This window comes from Equus przewalskii, chromosome 3 (assembly GCF_037783145.1).
Source record: "Equus przewalskii isolate Varuska chromosome 3, EquPr2, whole genome shotgun sequence".
NCBI lineage: Eukaryota > Metazoa > Chordata > Mammalia > Perissodactyla > Equidae > Equus > Equus przewalskii.
Window position 1 is genome coordinate 75953161 of NC_091833.1, and position 14891 is coordinate 75968051.

The 14891-nt window shown below is 44.3% G+C and overlaps 1 protein-coding gene and 1 long non-coding RNA gene across 2 annotated transcripts; one reads left to right on the plus strand and one right to left on the minus strand.

The window, feature by feature from the left end:
- Positions 1-2155: 2155 nt before the first annotated feature.
- On the minus strand, positions 2156-3688 carry LOC139082571 (uncharacterized). The gene is made up of 2 exons (XR_011538715.1): positions 3445-3688; positions 2156-3359 (listed from the first exon to the last, which is right to left on the minus strand). It is a non-coding gene; the product is annotated as an uncharacterized lncRNA (long non-coding RNA).
- On the plus strand, positions 3688-14586 carry SPINK2 (serine peptidase inhibitor Kazal type 2). Its single transcript, XM_008528632.2, has 4 exons — positions 3688-3987; positions 5131-5174; positions 13408-13517; positions 14262-14586. Exons 1-4 carry the CDS (start codon positions 3933-3935, stop codon positions 14305-14307), a joined length of 255 nt encoding a protein of 84 aa, XP_008526854.1. The 5' UTR covers positions 3688-3932; the 3' UTR covers positions 14308-14586.
- The last annotated feature ends 305 nt before the right edge of the window (positions 14587-14891 follow it).

The window sequence follows — 14891 nt, forward strand, 5'->3', positions numbered from 1 at the left end:
TCCCCCAGTTCTAGAGGCTACAAGTCCAAGATCAAGGTGTTGGCAGGGTTGGTTTCTTCAGAGGCCTCTCCCCTTGGCTTGCAGATGGCCACCTTCTCGCTGTGTCCTCACATGGGCATCCTCTGTTCTCTGTCCTAATCTCCTCTTCTTATCAGGACACCAGTTGTATAGGATTAGGGTCCACCCTAACAACTCCACTTTAATTTATTTACCTCTTTAAAGGGCCTCTCTCAAAATACAGTCACATTCTGAGAGACCGGGGTTAGGACTTCGACAGGAATTTTGCAAGGACACGATTCAACCCATAACACAGGCAAAGTTTGTTAAGAAGAGTGGCAGAGGGCTGCTCCTACACCCACCCTCCCGCCTCATTTCCCAATTTCCGGAAGAAACTCAATTTGCACTCTTTTAAAAACTAATTAGTGGTCTGCCCGTGGCCGAGTGGTTAAGTTCACGTGCTCTGCTTTGGCAGCCCAGGACTTTGCCGGCTCGGATCCTGGGCGCAGACATGTCATGGCTTGTCAGGCCATGCTGAGGCAGTGTCCCACACGCCACAACTAGAATGAACCTACAGCTAAAATATACAACTATGTACTGGGGGGCTTTGGGGAGAAAAAGGAAAAATAAAATCTTTAAAAACAACAACAAAAAAACTATTTTGTATTTACCTTCGCATCCAAAATAATCTGTATGTAATGCCTCTTCTTGATTTTTTGGGTTTAGATTTCTTCTCTTGATTTTCACTATGAAAGATTTAACTCTTTCTCACCGCCTATCACTCCCACCGCCCATTTGCACTCTCCCCCTCCTTGCATTCTCCCCAAATAGTTAATCATAATTTGGGTTAGATCAATGGTTGATATTTTCATTATTAAACATCTTTGTTTTTCCTGAAGCCAATAACTGTATTTTTTATTTGCTTAGTTCCCCATGTACTTGCTAATCAATCCCCAAACTTTACCCCTTTGGTGTAAACCTCATCTCAACTACTGTAAGACACATTTTGTATTCTATCTGTGTCATTCTCTAGAAACTGTCTCCTGGGGCCTCGTGCTTGTTCCAATCCGGATTGGCTGAACTCTAGGACTGCTATACTGCTGCCTCATAATTCCCTCTGCTTCTCTCCTGGGTTGGAATTCCTGTTTCCTGAATCTTTCATGTCTTCTTTTTGATCTACTTCCTTGTTGTGCTGTCAGTTCAATATTTCAAGGATTCACTTATTCAGCAAACATTTATTGAGCTTGTGTCAGGCACAGTGCTAGGCACGAGGGACCCAGAAGTAAGAGAAATGGACAATGTCACTGCCTGCAGGATGAAGATGTCCAGCTCTGTGACAACACAATGGCCAATATGGGCTGAGTTAGAACCAAGTGCCTAGTTGCCTAGGAACTGAATCACTGCCCTCTTTACACATGCTATCACGCGGATGGAAAGGGACTAAAATTTATTGAGTCCTGCTGGGTCCCAAGTTATTTATGCACATTATCTCATTTAATACTTACACATTTCTATTATTATAATACCCATTTTATGAGAGGAAGGCAAAAGTGGAAGCTCTGAGGTTCAGAGCATATTAAGTAACTTGCAGAGCAAGCATCTGACTGTGAAACTCTTTACAGCCATGTTACACCAAGCTGTAAGGAATGAATGCATACAAACTAGAAACTAAGGCTTACCTCCTTCTTAACCAAACAGTCAATTTGCCTTTGCATACTTGTTGTCTGTTTTATTCTATGGACCATACTTTCAGGTAAGCTAAGGTCCTGACTCTCTAGGAATCCCTCATTTATTCAGTCAATAAATATTTGTTGAGCTGTTAATATATGTGAGGTACTCTTCTAGGTGCTGGACACATAGCAGTAAACCGAAAAGAATCACACCCCTTTTGGAGTGCACATGAGTGAAGAGTGTCAGGATAAGGAGACTAGGAAAGAGGGGGGACTATATTTTTTATAGGATGGTCAGGAAAAGCATTTCTGATACGGGGACATTTGAGCAGAGACAGAAGGAAGGGAAGGATGGAGCTATGTCGCTATCCAGGTGGAGAAAACAGCAAGTACAAAGGCTCTAGGGCAGGAACAAGGAGGCCAGTGCCCGCTGGGGAAGACTGTCAGGTGAGAGCAGTAAGAGACCAGCAGAGGCCTTGGAGGCCATAGTAAGAACTTTGTTTTTTATTCTAGTGAAGTGGGAAGACATTGGAGGGTTTTGATGTGATCCTCAGAAGACATGTTGGAAGTCTCATAGGCCATCTACTGTCCACGTCTGGCTTCTCTTTCACAGCCACACTCACAAGAGTGAGTCTAAACCCTCTGTCTCTGCTTTCTCACCTCATTCCTTCAACCCATGCCATTTGGGCTCTGGACCCCATCACTCCTCTGAAATAGTTCTTATTAAGGTCATCAGTGACCACATCTTGCCAAAGCCCATGCCAATGCTCAGTCTTCCTAATTCTCAACCTCTTGGCAGCATTCGACATGGTTGCAGCACTGCTCCAGCATTCAGTAACCCCAGACTCTAGCCTGGTTTTCTTCCTCCTTCACAGGCTGTTTCTGCACATCTGCCAAACCTCTGCACACAGTAGTGCCCCAGGACTCTGATCTTGGACCTCTGCTATACCCTCTCCCTGGGCGTTGAGTCCATGGTTTTCAATACCTTTGATATGCTGATGACTTCTGCATTTATATCTCCAGCTCCAAATGTGTAATTCCAACTGCCATGTCCACATGTCCACTTGGATGTCTAACAGGCATCCTCTCCAAATCTGCTTCATCACAGAAATGGCACCCTCACACATCCAACTGTTCAGGACAAAATCCTAGAGAGCATCCTTGGTTCTTTTCACTCCAGTAGGCGCCACCTCCAGAATAAATCCTGAATCTGGCCACTTCTCACCCTCCACTGCTACACACTAATTCAAGCCGCCATCATCTCTTGCCTGGATTACTGTAAAAGCCACCAAATTTGTCTCCCTGCCTGCGCTCTTACCTATGCCCTGTCCATTCTACATCTAATCTATTAAAACATAAGTCAGATCAGGGGCATTGTCTTGCTTAAAATCGTCCACTGGCTTCCCACTGCAACCAGAACAAATCCAAATCCTTTATCATGGGCTTTACTGCTGTCCGTGATCTTGGTCTTGTGGTTCCATCTCCTTTCCGCTTCCCTCTCCTTCGCCCAGGGCTCCCGCTGAACATACAGAGCTGACTGCCGCGTCCGGATCTGTGTACTTGCTTTTCCTTGAGCCTGGAATACTCGTCCCCAAGGTCTTCACCAGGCTTCCTTCTTCTCATCCTTCAGCTTTCAGCTCAAACGCCACCTCTGAAAGGCCTCTCCTGACCTCCCAATGGAAAGTCTTCCTCCTACCCCCAGCAGTTAATTTGATAAATTATTGTGTTTATTCACTTGTTTTGGAGTTCCCTGTGTCACCGGATCCCCAACACCTACACTAGAAAGCATCAGGGACCTCTTTTGTTGAGTTCAGCCCCCAAGCACCGCCTGGGACAGAGTAGATGCTGAAGAAACAGGAGCCCACAAGGTTATTCCCCAGGCTCTTACAAGCTTCTTGTCTGCTGCAAGGAGCGATCTTCCCTTTAATCGCTTTCTCCCATCCTCAGCAGGGAGGGAAGGTGGGGGGCTAGCAACTACCTCCCCTCCCCCCTACCTCCCCTCCCCCCCTACCTCCCCTCCCCCCCTACCTCCCCTCCCCCCCACCTCCCCTCCCCCCTACCTCCCCTCCCCCCTACCTCCCCTGGCTCCGCCTCCACCTGACCTTTTCTGCCCCTCTTCCCACTCTCCCTACCTTGCCCCATTCTTCCTCCTCCCCCCGCCCCCTCCCTCAGACCCACCCTGCCGCGCGTCCGACCCGAGCGCGCCCTGCGTCTCACGCGGGCACTGGAGCGCGCAGTCACCCGACGGCCGGCCGCGGAGGAAGGATGGCGCGCGCGGCGCTGCGCTTGGTGCTGTTGCTCCTGGTCGGGGACTTGGCAGGTAACGCTCACCAGCGCGCCTGGTCGGCCGAGGACCGGCGCGGGAGTGGTGGAGAGGGGGTCTCCCCGGCGGCTGCCCGCCTCGGGATCCTGGCGGCCTCGGTGCCCCTCCGCGCACCCGTTGCTGGTGGGTCTAGGCCAGCCGTGCGGTCGCTCCTCCAGCAACGCGAACTTGGAGGGGGGCGTGGGGGATGTTGTGGAGCTGGCGACCTTCTTTAGTTCTTGCTTGGGCTTCGCTCCCAGCAACTTCTTAGTGACACCCTATTTTATTATTAAAATAGTATTTAATATTAAAATAATTGTTTTATTGTTTATTGTTATTTATTTATTTATTAAAGCAAATTGTCTGGAGCCCAAGAGCAGGAGTTGGGTTTTTATGTACCTAGTGGTCCTCTTGAACCTCGGCTGGAGAGGTACAGGAATTGGGAACGCTAACTGCGTCAGGCACTTTGGGGTGTCTGAAAAACGGCCTTTAGTGCAGCCAGACTTGACGCCCATTTTAAAATGGAGTTTAAATGGTATGACCCAATGTTAACTTTTGCGGTTATTACCCTGACTGCAGAGGAAGAGAATATCATGAATTATTGAGTTAATTCTCAGACTTTTATTCCATAGCTGCAAAGTACTTTCTCAAGCAAACCCATTAGGGTGGCCAATTACAGAAACGGTACCAAATGTTCTGTCTGTGTGCCTGCTAGGAACGGTGCCAGAAAACGGCTGAATATCATTTAGTGGAGTGGGGCTTTAATGGGGGTGGTTCCAAGAAACTAGTCATCCGAGGGAAAGGGGACAAGATGTGGCCTGGATAAGTCACAAGCTGGATTTTAAAAACCCTTGATGAACACGAATTGACCTTCATCACATAGTGTTCTTTTTTTTTGAGGAAGATTAGCCCTGAGCTAACATCTGCTGCCAATCCTCCTCTTTTTGCTGAGGAAGACTGGCCCTGAGCTAATATCCGTGCCCATCGTCCTCTACTTATCTGTGGGACGCCTACTACAGCATGGCTTGACAAGTGGTGCCATGTCCGCACCAGAGATCCGGACTGGTGAACTCCGGGCTGCCAAAACAGAACCATGTGAACTTTGCTGGGCCACCTGGCCGGTCCCAATCACGAAGTTTAAAATATCTTTTCTTCTTGCAGGCTCTTCACGTTCTCAACCTGGTCAACTTTCAAAATATAGAAGAGTAAGTAGGAAACCACTGGTATTGTTTCGACTAATACAGTGAAGCAGTTTGGGTTTGGGACTGGTTTTTTGAAACTATTGACAGCTTCTATAGAAACTAGATTCTCAGGTGGACCTTTTGATACAGATCAAAAATGTAAATATTGGTTGAAAATAGCCTCAGGGCTTTGTTTACTTTAACGATTTAGAAGGTCCTAGGCCTAGTAGTAATGCCTTGTACTAGGCATTTAATGTACATTATCAAATTAAGTTCTGTGGAAGCAAATGAAAACCAGCCAAATGAGAACAAGCAAAAGCTGTTTATTCAGACGGTAATAGAGCAAGGAAATCAGCCACCTCACTGTGTTTTGGCTGAGACTCAAAGACAGGTGGAGGAGTGGAAAGCTTTATAGTGGGAAATCGAGGAGGCTTCAGGTGTGCCTGGATTGGAGGCTGCTGGCTGGGGAAGCTGGAGGCAGGTAAACTAGAAGCAGGCATCCTGGGTGATTGGTTAGGAGGGCGTAACTGGCTTTCTCTAGTTGGTCCTAAGTTGGGCAGAGACAAAAGTTAAGGAAGCTGTTAGTTATTGATCAAGTCCTGGCCATTTGGGGCCCGTTGTTACAGAGGTTATTGTTCAGCTTCTGGGACTGTCACTAGAGATAGCCGTCTGACTTCCTACAAGTCTGACTTCCGGCAGGCTGGCTTCCTGGGCTGATTATTCTAAGTAATGAGTTGGTTTCCTGGCGGTTGCTGCAGGCTGTGGGTCAGAGTTCTATGTTAATCTCTGGTCTGGCATTGTCCATTTGTATGTTCAGTCTCTCAGTTCTCACAATGACCTTGTAAGGTAGATATTATTATTTTACACATGGAGATATTGACCTCAGTGGGTTAGGTAACTTTGAGAATTCAACTGAGACTAGACCTCTTCCAGGAAGCCTTCCCACCCTATTTTCTTCCTTCAGGGCAGATCTGAGTGCACTTTCACTATGCTTCCATTCAGCCTATACTGCATTGTCAGCATCAGCATGTTGGTGTAGGGGAGGAAGAAAGTCTGCCTTCCACCCTTCTTAGTTCTCAGCTGGGGCCCCTGTAACAAAAGACAGACAACAAGAGAAAAACAAACAGAAGTTTATTAACACGTGCATTGCGCATACACAGGGGAGCACTCAGAGGCGAGTAACTCAAAGTGGCTTAGAACTCTGGCTTATATAGCGTCTTTAACAAAGAACAGTAAATTTGTGGAGAAATGACAGGACAAAGGAAAATGGTGTTAGGCTTCCAAAGGCAGCCGACCATGGGAAGGTAAATGTATGGGAGGAAACAAACGGAGTAAAGTTTGTTTGCAGATTCCTCTGGTGCCGTCTCTGGGCTGATAAGAGTCTAGAGTTGTCTCCAGTAAAGGAGAATTTATATTCTGCCTTTGGGCAGAAAAGGGGCCGGGGTGGTAGTAGGGAGAGCTTTGCCTGGGTTTGCTACTTCTTAACTGCCTTTAGCTCAAAATAATTTTTATGTCAAAGAACTATGTTTTTGGGTGACATGTTCTGTTTTCCTCAATGCTTAGATACCACTGTGTGCTAAGTACTGTTCTAAATGCTTTATATATAATAATTCATTTTGTCTTTGACAGCACTGTGAAGTAGGTGCCATTGTTATTCCCTTGGCCGAGATCACACGGAAATGGTAGAGCTATGCTTCCAACCCAAACAGTCTTGAGTCCAGATCCAGTGCCCTTTACTGCCCCATCATAGCACTGAATTGTAATTGCCTGTCTCACCCCAGTAAACCATATACTCCTGGGGTCAAGGATGATGTCTTGTTATTTGGTGCCCAATCTTCAGCACTTAGTGGGTGCCCAATAATACTTTTTGATCAGGTGACTGTTTTCTTGAGTTTATTTTTCTTTCAGAAAATGGGGATAATCCCACCTCCATTTTAGGGCTGGGATTAGGGTAAGGCAGGTGAGGTACCTAGGGTGCAAAATTTAAGGAGACACTCACTCTCAGGAGGCAAGTGCCCCCGGACCCTGCTCTGTTCGTACAGGATTATTAAAAGGATGAATCACACAAGAGATCTTTGGCTTTTCTTCTGCATTTCCACTGCCACTGCTCCAGTTCAGGGCCCCCTTTACTTTTCCCTAGACTAGCTTAGTAGCCCCCTAAGTGATTTTCCTCAACCCTTCAGTATCTCTACTTTCCAGCTCCTGCTACACGCTGCTGCTGCTGCATTTACTCTTCACAACCTCGACTCCAAGGACAGCGTGTCCCTGCATGGAACCCATAAGAGACTTCGCAGTGCCCATGGAGAATGTCTCACCTCCTTAGACAGCTGCCTTTCTACCTGTACCTTCCGTTCCTTTCCCATGACTTTTGCTCTTCTATCCTTAGGCTAGTGCCACATTGTTTTAATTACTGTAGCTTCGTAGTAAGTTTTGAAATGGTGAAGTGTGAATCCTCCAACTTTTTCTTCACGATTGTTTTGGCTATCCTAAGTCTTGCATTTCCATATGAATTTCAAGATCACTCTGCCAATTTCTGCTTCAAAAAAAGCAGTTGGGCTTTTGATAGGAATTGCAATGGACCTGTGGATCAGTTTGAGGAGTATTGCTGTCTTAAGGAAGTTAAGTCTTCTGATCCATGGATATGGGATATCTTTTCATTTATTTAGGTCTTTAATTTGTTTTGACAGCTTTTTTCGTTTTCAGTGTACAATTCTTACACTTCTTTTGTTAAATTTCTTTTTTTTTTTAAGATTGACACCTGGGCTAACAACTGTTGCCAATCTTTTTTTTTTTTTTTTTCTGCTTTATCTCCCCAAACCCCCCCCGTACACAGTTGTATATCTTAGTTGCAGCTCCTTCTAGTCGTGGGATGTGGGGTGCGGCCTCACCGTGGCCTGACGAGTGGTGCCATGTCCGTGCCCAGGATCTGAACCCTGGGCCGCCGCAGTGGAGTGTGCGAACTTAACCACTCGGACACGGAGCTGGCCCCTTATTCTTTTTTTTTTGAGGAAGATTAGCCCTGAGCTAACATCTGCCGCCAATCTTCCTCTTTTTTGCTGAAGAAGACTGGCTCTGAGCTAACGTCTGTGCCCATCTTCCTCTACTTTATATGAGGGATGCCTGCCACAGCATGGCTTGATAAGTGGTGCATAGGTCCACACCCAGGATCCGAACCATTGAACCCCGGGCTGCCAAAGCAGAGCATATGAACTCCACCACTGCACCATCAGGCCGGCCCCAATATTTTATTCTTTTTGATGCTATTATAAATGGAATTATTTTCTTAATTTCATTTTCAGATTATTTGTTGCTAGTGTTTTGAAATACAATTGATTTTTATATATTGATCTTGTATCCTTCAATCTTGTTGAACTTAGTTTTTAGTTCTAATAGTTTCTTTGTGGAATTCCTTAGGCCTTTCCATAGAAAGATCATGTCATCTTTGATTAGAGAGAGTTTTGCCAGTTCCCTTCCCATCTGGATGCCTTTACTTATTTTTCTTGCCTGATTGCCTTGGCTAGAACCTTCTGTATAATGTTGAATAGAACAGATGAAAGGAGACATCCTTGTCTTATTCTTGATTTTAGGGAAAAAGTATTCAGTCTTTCACCATCTAAGTGTAATACATAATGTTAGCTGTGTGTTTTTTGTAGATGTCAGTTTTACTTCCTTGCTTAGATATTTGCTTAGTCTGTTTTATTTTCTTGAGGTAAACATTCTCCCAAACCTCTCTATCTAAATGCTACCCATCCTTTAAGACTACCATGTGTATTTCTTGATGCCTTACTAGACACTGAATTTCTTAGAGGCAGGATTCAGTTTGTCTTTGTATTTCTCATAACATATATCTTAAAATATTAGAGTATTCATTTATTGAATGAATAAATAAGGGAATATATCTGGTTAAGTGTATAAGAACCTTTCAAAAGAAAATCTTCAGAGCATAAAGCTCAGAGAATTACTTAAAAGCATATCACGTCCTTCTATAAAAATTAAAATGATTCCAGGGAATAAATGCATTTGCCAGATGGCCCTCTCCCAGAGTCTCCTGAAGCCCGGAGGAACAGTCTGCCAGGGGTGGCTTCCTATAGTGGCATCTTGTGGGGTATAATTTAGAGCCTGCCTAGATGATGAACCTGCTTTGAATTTTTTTTCCTTTGGCACAAATTTGGGTAATTGAATAAAACTAAGGGCTCATGGGCGCATCATTTATGAATGAAATTATTTGACCTCCTCGGTAAGGGTGAAAAGTATTTGAAAGTGAAAAGACTTATGTTGAGTTCAGAGAAAATCCAGCAAATGAGTAACCTGAATGTCATAAAGTTAACTGGTGGATAGCCAAACCTAGCTTTGAAATCACGAGAATCAGACTGGAACACCAACACGGCCTTCCAGCTGGGCACATCCCTCAGGGACCTGAAGGACATCATAAGGCTTCTGCTTTGAAAATAAAAATCTTATCAGCTTGTTAGTGCTCCTCAAAATTCATATATTAGTCATTCTTTGAGATGAAAGCGTTTGAAAACTCCTGTTAAACAGAACACCTAACACCTTCGGGCTAAACAGATCGATTTCAGTTAGCTAGTTGTTTACCTACCTAGTCAGTCACTGAGAGGGTGGGGCATAGGCAAGATATGTTTTGATTAAAAAAGGAGAGGCAGGAAAGGTCCAGAGCAGGGGTTTCCTGAAATTGTGTGCAAGATGGTGTGTCTGTGCATTTTCCTTAGCTTTCATCATGTAGTCAGAGAGGCCTGGATGCCAAGATGATTGGGAGCGGGGATTCATAAGCCCAGTCCTAGCTGATCCAGAATTCAGGGGCCTCTAGACATACAGATTCTACCTCTGGAGATTCTGATCCAGTAGGTCTGGGGTGAGGCCCCAAATCAGTATTTTAACAAGCTTCTAAGGTGCTGTGCACGTGCAGCCTGTGCGGACTCAGCGTGGGCTAGTCGTTAACAGTGAAAGCTCACCCAACCACCCTCCGCTTAAGTAACTCACGAACAAGTGAGCCTTTTTCTCTGAACAATTCCCGCCACACGCTGATCACTCGCTGGTTGTAGATGGACTGCTCTCCTGTGTGAGACTTCATTTCTCATCCGTGGAGTTGTATTCTTATCAAGACTCAACTGCGTGTGTTCACAAGCCTGTTAGGCCAGTTGCCAGTCTAATTTTAATTACAAATGTAAAGACAAACATGAGTGTCAAGACATAAAATTGTGGTTTGTATGAGAACTGTGTTGAATGCTTTTGAAAGACTTGCTAAAAGATGAATTGCTGAAAAAATGCTATGGAATTAGGTGTAGATGAAACAACTGTAAATAATTGGGAAAAGGTTTTTAAATTGTGTATTACCTTGTTTTGCAAGTATCTTTAAATTCTCACTGTATTTTAAAACAGGAGTTCTCAACTGGGGACAGGTTTCCCCCTCAGCAGATATTTACATTGTCATTTTGATTGTCATGACCGGGACGTTGATATTGGCATCTAGTGGACAGAGAACAGGGATGCTACTAAACATCCTACAACACAAGACAGCCTCCCACAGCAAAGAATTATCTGGCCCAAAATGTGAATAGAGGTTGAGAAAGCCTGTTTTAAAGAAACCAAACAGGAAGTCATAGGTGATTTGCTATGGCTATGACTTTTGTGGTGATAGCACACACAACTCTAATTAGTTGAAAATTCAAAGGAAAGGTCTTATCTCTTATATCAGTTAGGATTAGATTCAGCTGCAGCTAATAAAGACTCAGCAGCACCAAGTGCTGCCATGCTAGGATGTGGCCTTTGTCCTCCTGGTCTGTAAGATAAAGGTTAGAGCTCCATGCATCAGCAGCAGGATGGAGGAATGGACAAAGAAGAATAAAAATTTGGAGAAGCAGAGGGCAGGTACCAGCTTTCTTTTAAAGGAGGTTCCTAGAAGCTACTCCACAATGGCCTGACCTTAATCATGTGGTCATCCCTAGCTCCAAGGAAGGCTGTGTTATAGTAGCATTACAGGTGGCCATGTGCCCTGTCACTGTTTCACATCGAAAGATTGGCAATTTTGTTTTTGTCTGTATGGGTTTTAAGATAAAGTGTTTAGGGTATATATTATTTTTTGTTATTGTTTGCTCGCTTTAGTTGACTTTTTTCAATTAAATAACCAACTATCATTTGTCCCAATCTCATTGGATAAGAGGGCATCTACTCTGCTTGTGAGAGCCCTAGAAGACATTGTCTTAGTGAGCCTAAGGCAGCAGGGACGCATCAGGCTCCTAAATGGAGCAGAGAGGGCTGAATGGAGGATGGAAAGTCAACAAAGCCTCCTGTATTTCAGAGTTTGGCCCATGGCCAGCTCTGCCAGGTCTTTATAAATCCAGGTATTATCAATAGAGAGGTGTATTTCATTTATTCAGAGTGCTAAAACAGGGTGACTTCTTTTACCTTGAAGTGAAGAAAGGTGATCACCATTTACTAAAACAAACAAAAAATAACATATATAAAAAACAAAAATACAGCAGCCCATATATTTAACCTTTTGTTAAAGTGGGACTCTGCATACCGTAGTCTGATCTCTGGGACCAGTTCTCGTCCTGGCCCTGCTGGAGACTAGTGGCTATGATCAAGGCATATTACCTGTCTGGCCTCAATTCCATCAGATCGGAGGGTTGAGTTCCATGATGCTCTATCGTGGACCTGGAAGTCGAAAATCAAGGTGTTGGCAGGGTTGGTTCCTTCCGAGGGCTGTGAGGGAGAATCTGTTCCAGTCCTCTCTCCTAGTATCTGGAAGCCTCAGGCATTCCTTAGCTTATAAATGGCATTCTCTCTGTGTCTTTGTATGATCTCCCCTCTGTGTGCCTCTGTGTCCAAATTGTCCCTTTTTATAAGGACACCAGTCACACTGGATTAGGGCCCACTTTAATTACCTCATTTTAATTTCATTACCTATATAAAGACCCTATTTCCAAATAAGGTTATATTCTGAAGTTCTGGGGGTTGGGACTTGAACATCTCTTTTTGGGCAGACACAATTAAAGCCCTAACAACCTCTGAGGTCCAATTCTGAGCCTGCTGCTTGGTTTAGTGCTGTTGGTTAAATGCCAATATCTTAAAAGTCCAGACTAAAAGATTAGGTTCCTGAGTCTGTCTCGGCATTATGCCAAGGGATTAAGGTGGAATGTAACAGAACATCCACATGGAGAGAGTAGTGAGGTGCCAATTATGAAGCTAGAGGATGTTAAAGTAGATATGGTGGCATGTCCTGGACTGTCATTTAAAAATCAGCCAGACTCGGGGCCAGCCCCGTGGTGCAGCGGTAACGTTCACAAGCGCCGCTTAGGTGGCCCAGGGTTCACCTGTTCGGATCCCGGGTGCAGACATACCACCACTTGTCAAGCTATGCTGTGGCAGGAGTCCCACATATAAAGTAGAGGAAGATGGACACGGATATTAGCTCAGGGCCAGTATTCCTCAGCAAAAAGAGGAGGATTGGTGGCAGATGTTAGCTCAGGGCTAATCTTCCCCCCCAAAAAATCAGCCAGACTGAACCTTCCTCTGAGGTCCGTTTCTTACATAGTAGATATTGAACCATTGTTTTAACTTTGCATCTGATTTTTGTGTTTGAAAAACATTTCGTGGAAAATACAAATATTTTTGTAGTGTCAAGGTGGAGGAAAATCCCCTTCTTCCCCTTATGGTGGTCTTATGGTTAGAATAATAATAAAATTCACACGGGGCCAGATTAACAGGAGAAAAACCCAGTCTAATACATGCGTATTGGAGATCATAGGGAAATGATGCTCGGGGAATGAACAAAGCAGGCAGTATATATATGTTTTATGCAAAGAAACAATAAATTTGTGAGGAATGACTGGACAAGGAAACTTAGGTTTGAGGTACATAAATAGGAATTTTAGCAGAGTTTAGGCTTGAAGTAGTAAATTAGCAAGGTTTGTTTATACTAGCTTCGCGGCCCAGAGTTCCCTGGCTCTGGGGATCAGGATGCAGGGGAGTGCCTTTCGCAGAGGAGATTGATTTCCTGCTTTGACAGGGAGCAGAGACAGGAGGGTCGGAATGCTGTTTTTGCTTCTCAAGTAACTTTAATTCCAAACGATCACTGGGCTGTTGTGGGATATTTTGGGGTGGCCTGCCCGGGGCCCCAGCAGTAGGATGTTTCATAGGAAATCTAGGGAGACTTAGACTTTGTCCTCCCCTCAGCTATTTTGTGATGAGACTATCTCAAGTTATTCTAATTTCTGTCTTCCTTTCTCTTTTCTAGCCAAACTGCAATAAGTATAACTTGCCAGCGTGTACCAGAGACTTTAACCCTGTGTGTGGAAGCGACATGTCCACTTACCCCAACGAGTGTGCTCTGTGCCTGAAAATCAAGTAACGTAACTTCACTGTATAGACCAGCCAAGTTTTCTTTAGCTCTGTTCTCGAACTTTAATTACTTAGGAAGTAGTGGCTCTTTTCTTGGATATAAGAATCAAATGCGACATAAGTAGTTGTGTTTTCAGACTGACATTTTAGACACAGAATCCTTCAGGGCATTTTCCAGGTCACAGTTAGAGAATGGAGTTATTCATCAGTCATAGACCACATAATTAAGTTGCATTACTCTCCAGGGATGGGCAGTTTTCCAAAATTAAGCATGTATTTCGTAGTTAGACTCTGTGGAATGTTAAATGGTGTTGTTTTTTTTTTTAATTCAGAGGGCATGTACAGGTGACCTACACACACCTGTACTACTAGTCAAAAAATAGGTCTTAATATCTCTGCCTAGTAGAATACTAAGTAATAAGTGTATTACACCTGATGCCCCTCATGTGACACTCCTCCCTGTGTGCTCCTTTGTACTTCGGGGGTCCGTTCTCTGACCTCATCTTCAGTGAGTTACCTAGGTCTTGTCAGCGTGATTCTAGGGCGTTAGTGTCCTGTGCCCTAGGGTTAGGGAAAAAATGGCAGAGTTGGGGCTTTCACTGTCAGTTTCCCCTAGATTTAGCTTTAAAAATGATTAAGTCAGTGTCACCCTGGAAGGAATCTAATATAAGACGCTATGGGTCCTTTTAACACAAATAGGGGGACACTTTCAGTCTGGTGGGTAAATATGTTTTTATGGTCACTTTGCAGGGAAGGTGGTCATGATATTAAAATAATTCGAGATGAACCATGCTGATGGAGCGCTTTGCAGAAGAGAAATTGGAGAAACCATCTTCAACCACAGCCTAGATGAATTTCATTTCCCCTTTTTCTCTTTTTCCTCTGTGTCTTTGCATGAGATTTGTTAACCTACATTTTCTGAGAGGAGGTTTGGAGGGGAGCCAGTGACTGATAATTAAAACAAAGCAAAAAGAATCCTTGTTTCTTGGCTTTTGCCCCTTGAGTTAAGCTTCTTGCCCTGATGAGTTGTGCATTGCTTTCTTTAGTTGGAATAAAATCAGCATTGTTTTCAGTACCCACTGTTCTCTGTTGAATACTCCTCCTCACTCAGCAGCCTCGTGGTGGCTCTTTTCCTTTCAGGCAAAAGTGAATTTCACTAAGGGAGAAGTGGAGTCAGTGTTGAGAGGGCAAGATTTATTGTAACTCCCTCTTTCACTGAATCTTAGATAATTAATGGATGTGTAACTGGTACAGTGTTCACATGGCAGATAACCATGAGGTACTTGGGGCTGACTTCAGCTCGCAACTGGTACAGTCAAAGAATTATGCGGGTAAAACATATTTACTAGATTCAGTATCTCCTTTCAGTACAGTTTTCCT

What these genes read in the sequence shown, in the direction of transcription:
- SPINK2 (XM_008528632.2), top strand. Translation starts at nt 3,933, where the DNA reads ATGGCGCGCGCGGCGCTGCGCTTGGTGCTGTTGCTCCTGGTCGGGGAC. An exon ending in CCTGGTCGGGGACTTGGCAG is followed by an intron (nt 3,988 to 5,130) that starts GTAACGCTCACC and finishes TTCTTCTTGCAG; the next exon opens with GCTCTTCACGTTCTCAACCT. An exon ending in GCTCTGTGCCTGAAAATCAA is followed by an intron (nt 13,518 to 14,261) that starts GTAACGTAACTT and finishes GTCACTTTGCAG; the next exon opens with GGAAGGTGGTCATGATATTA.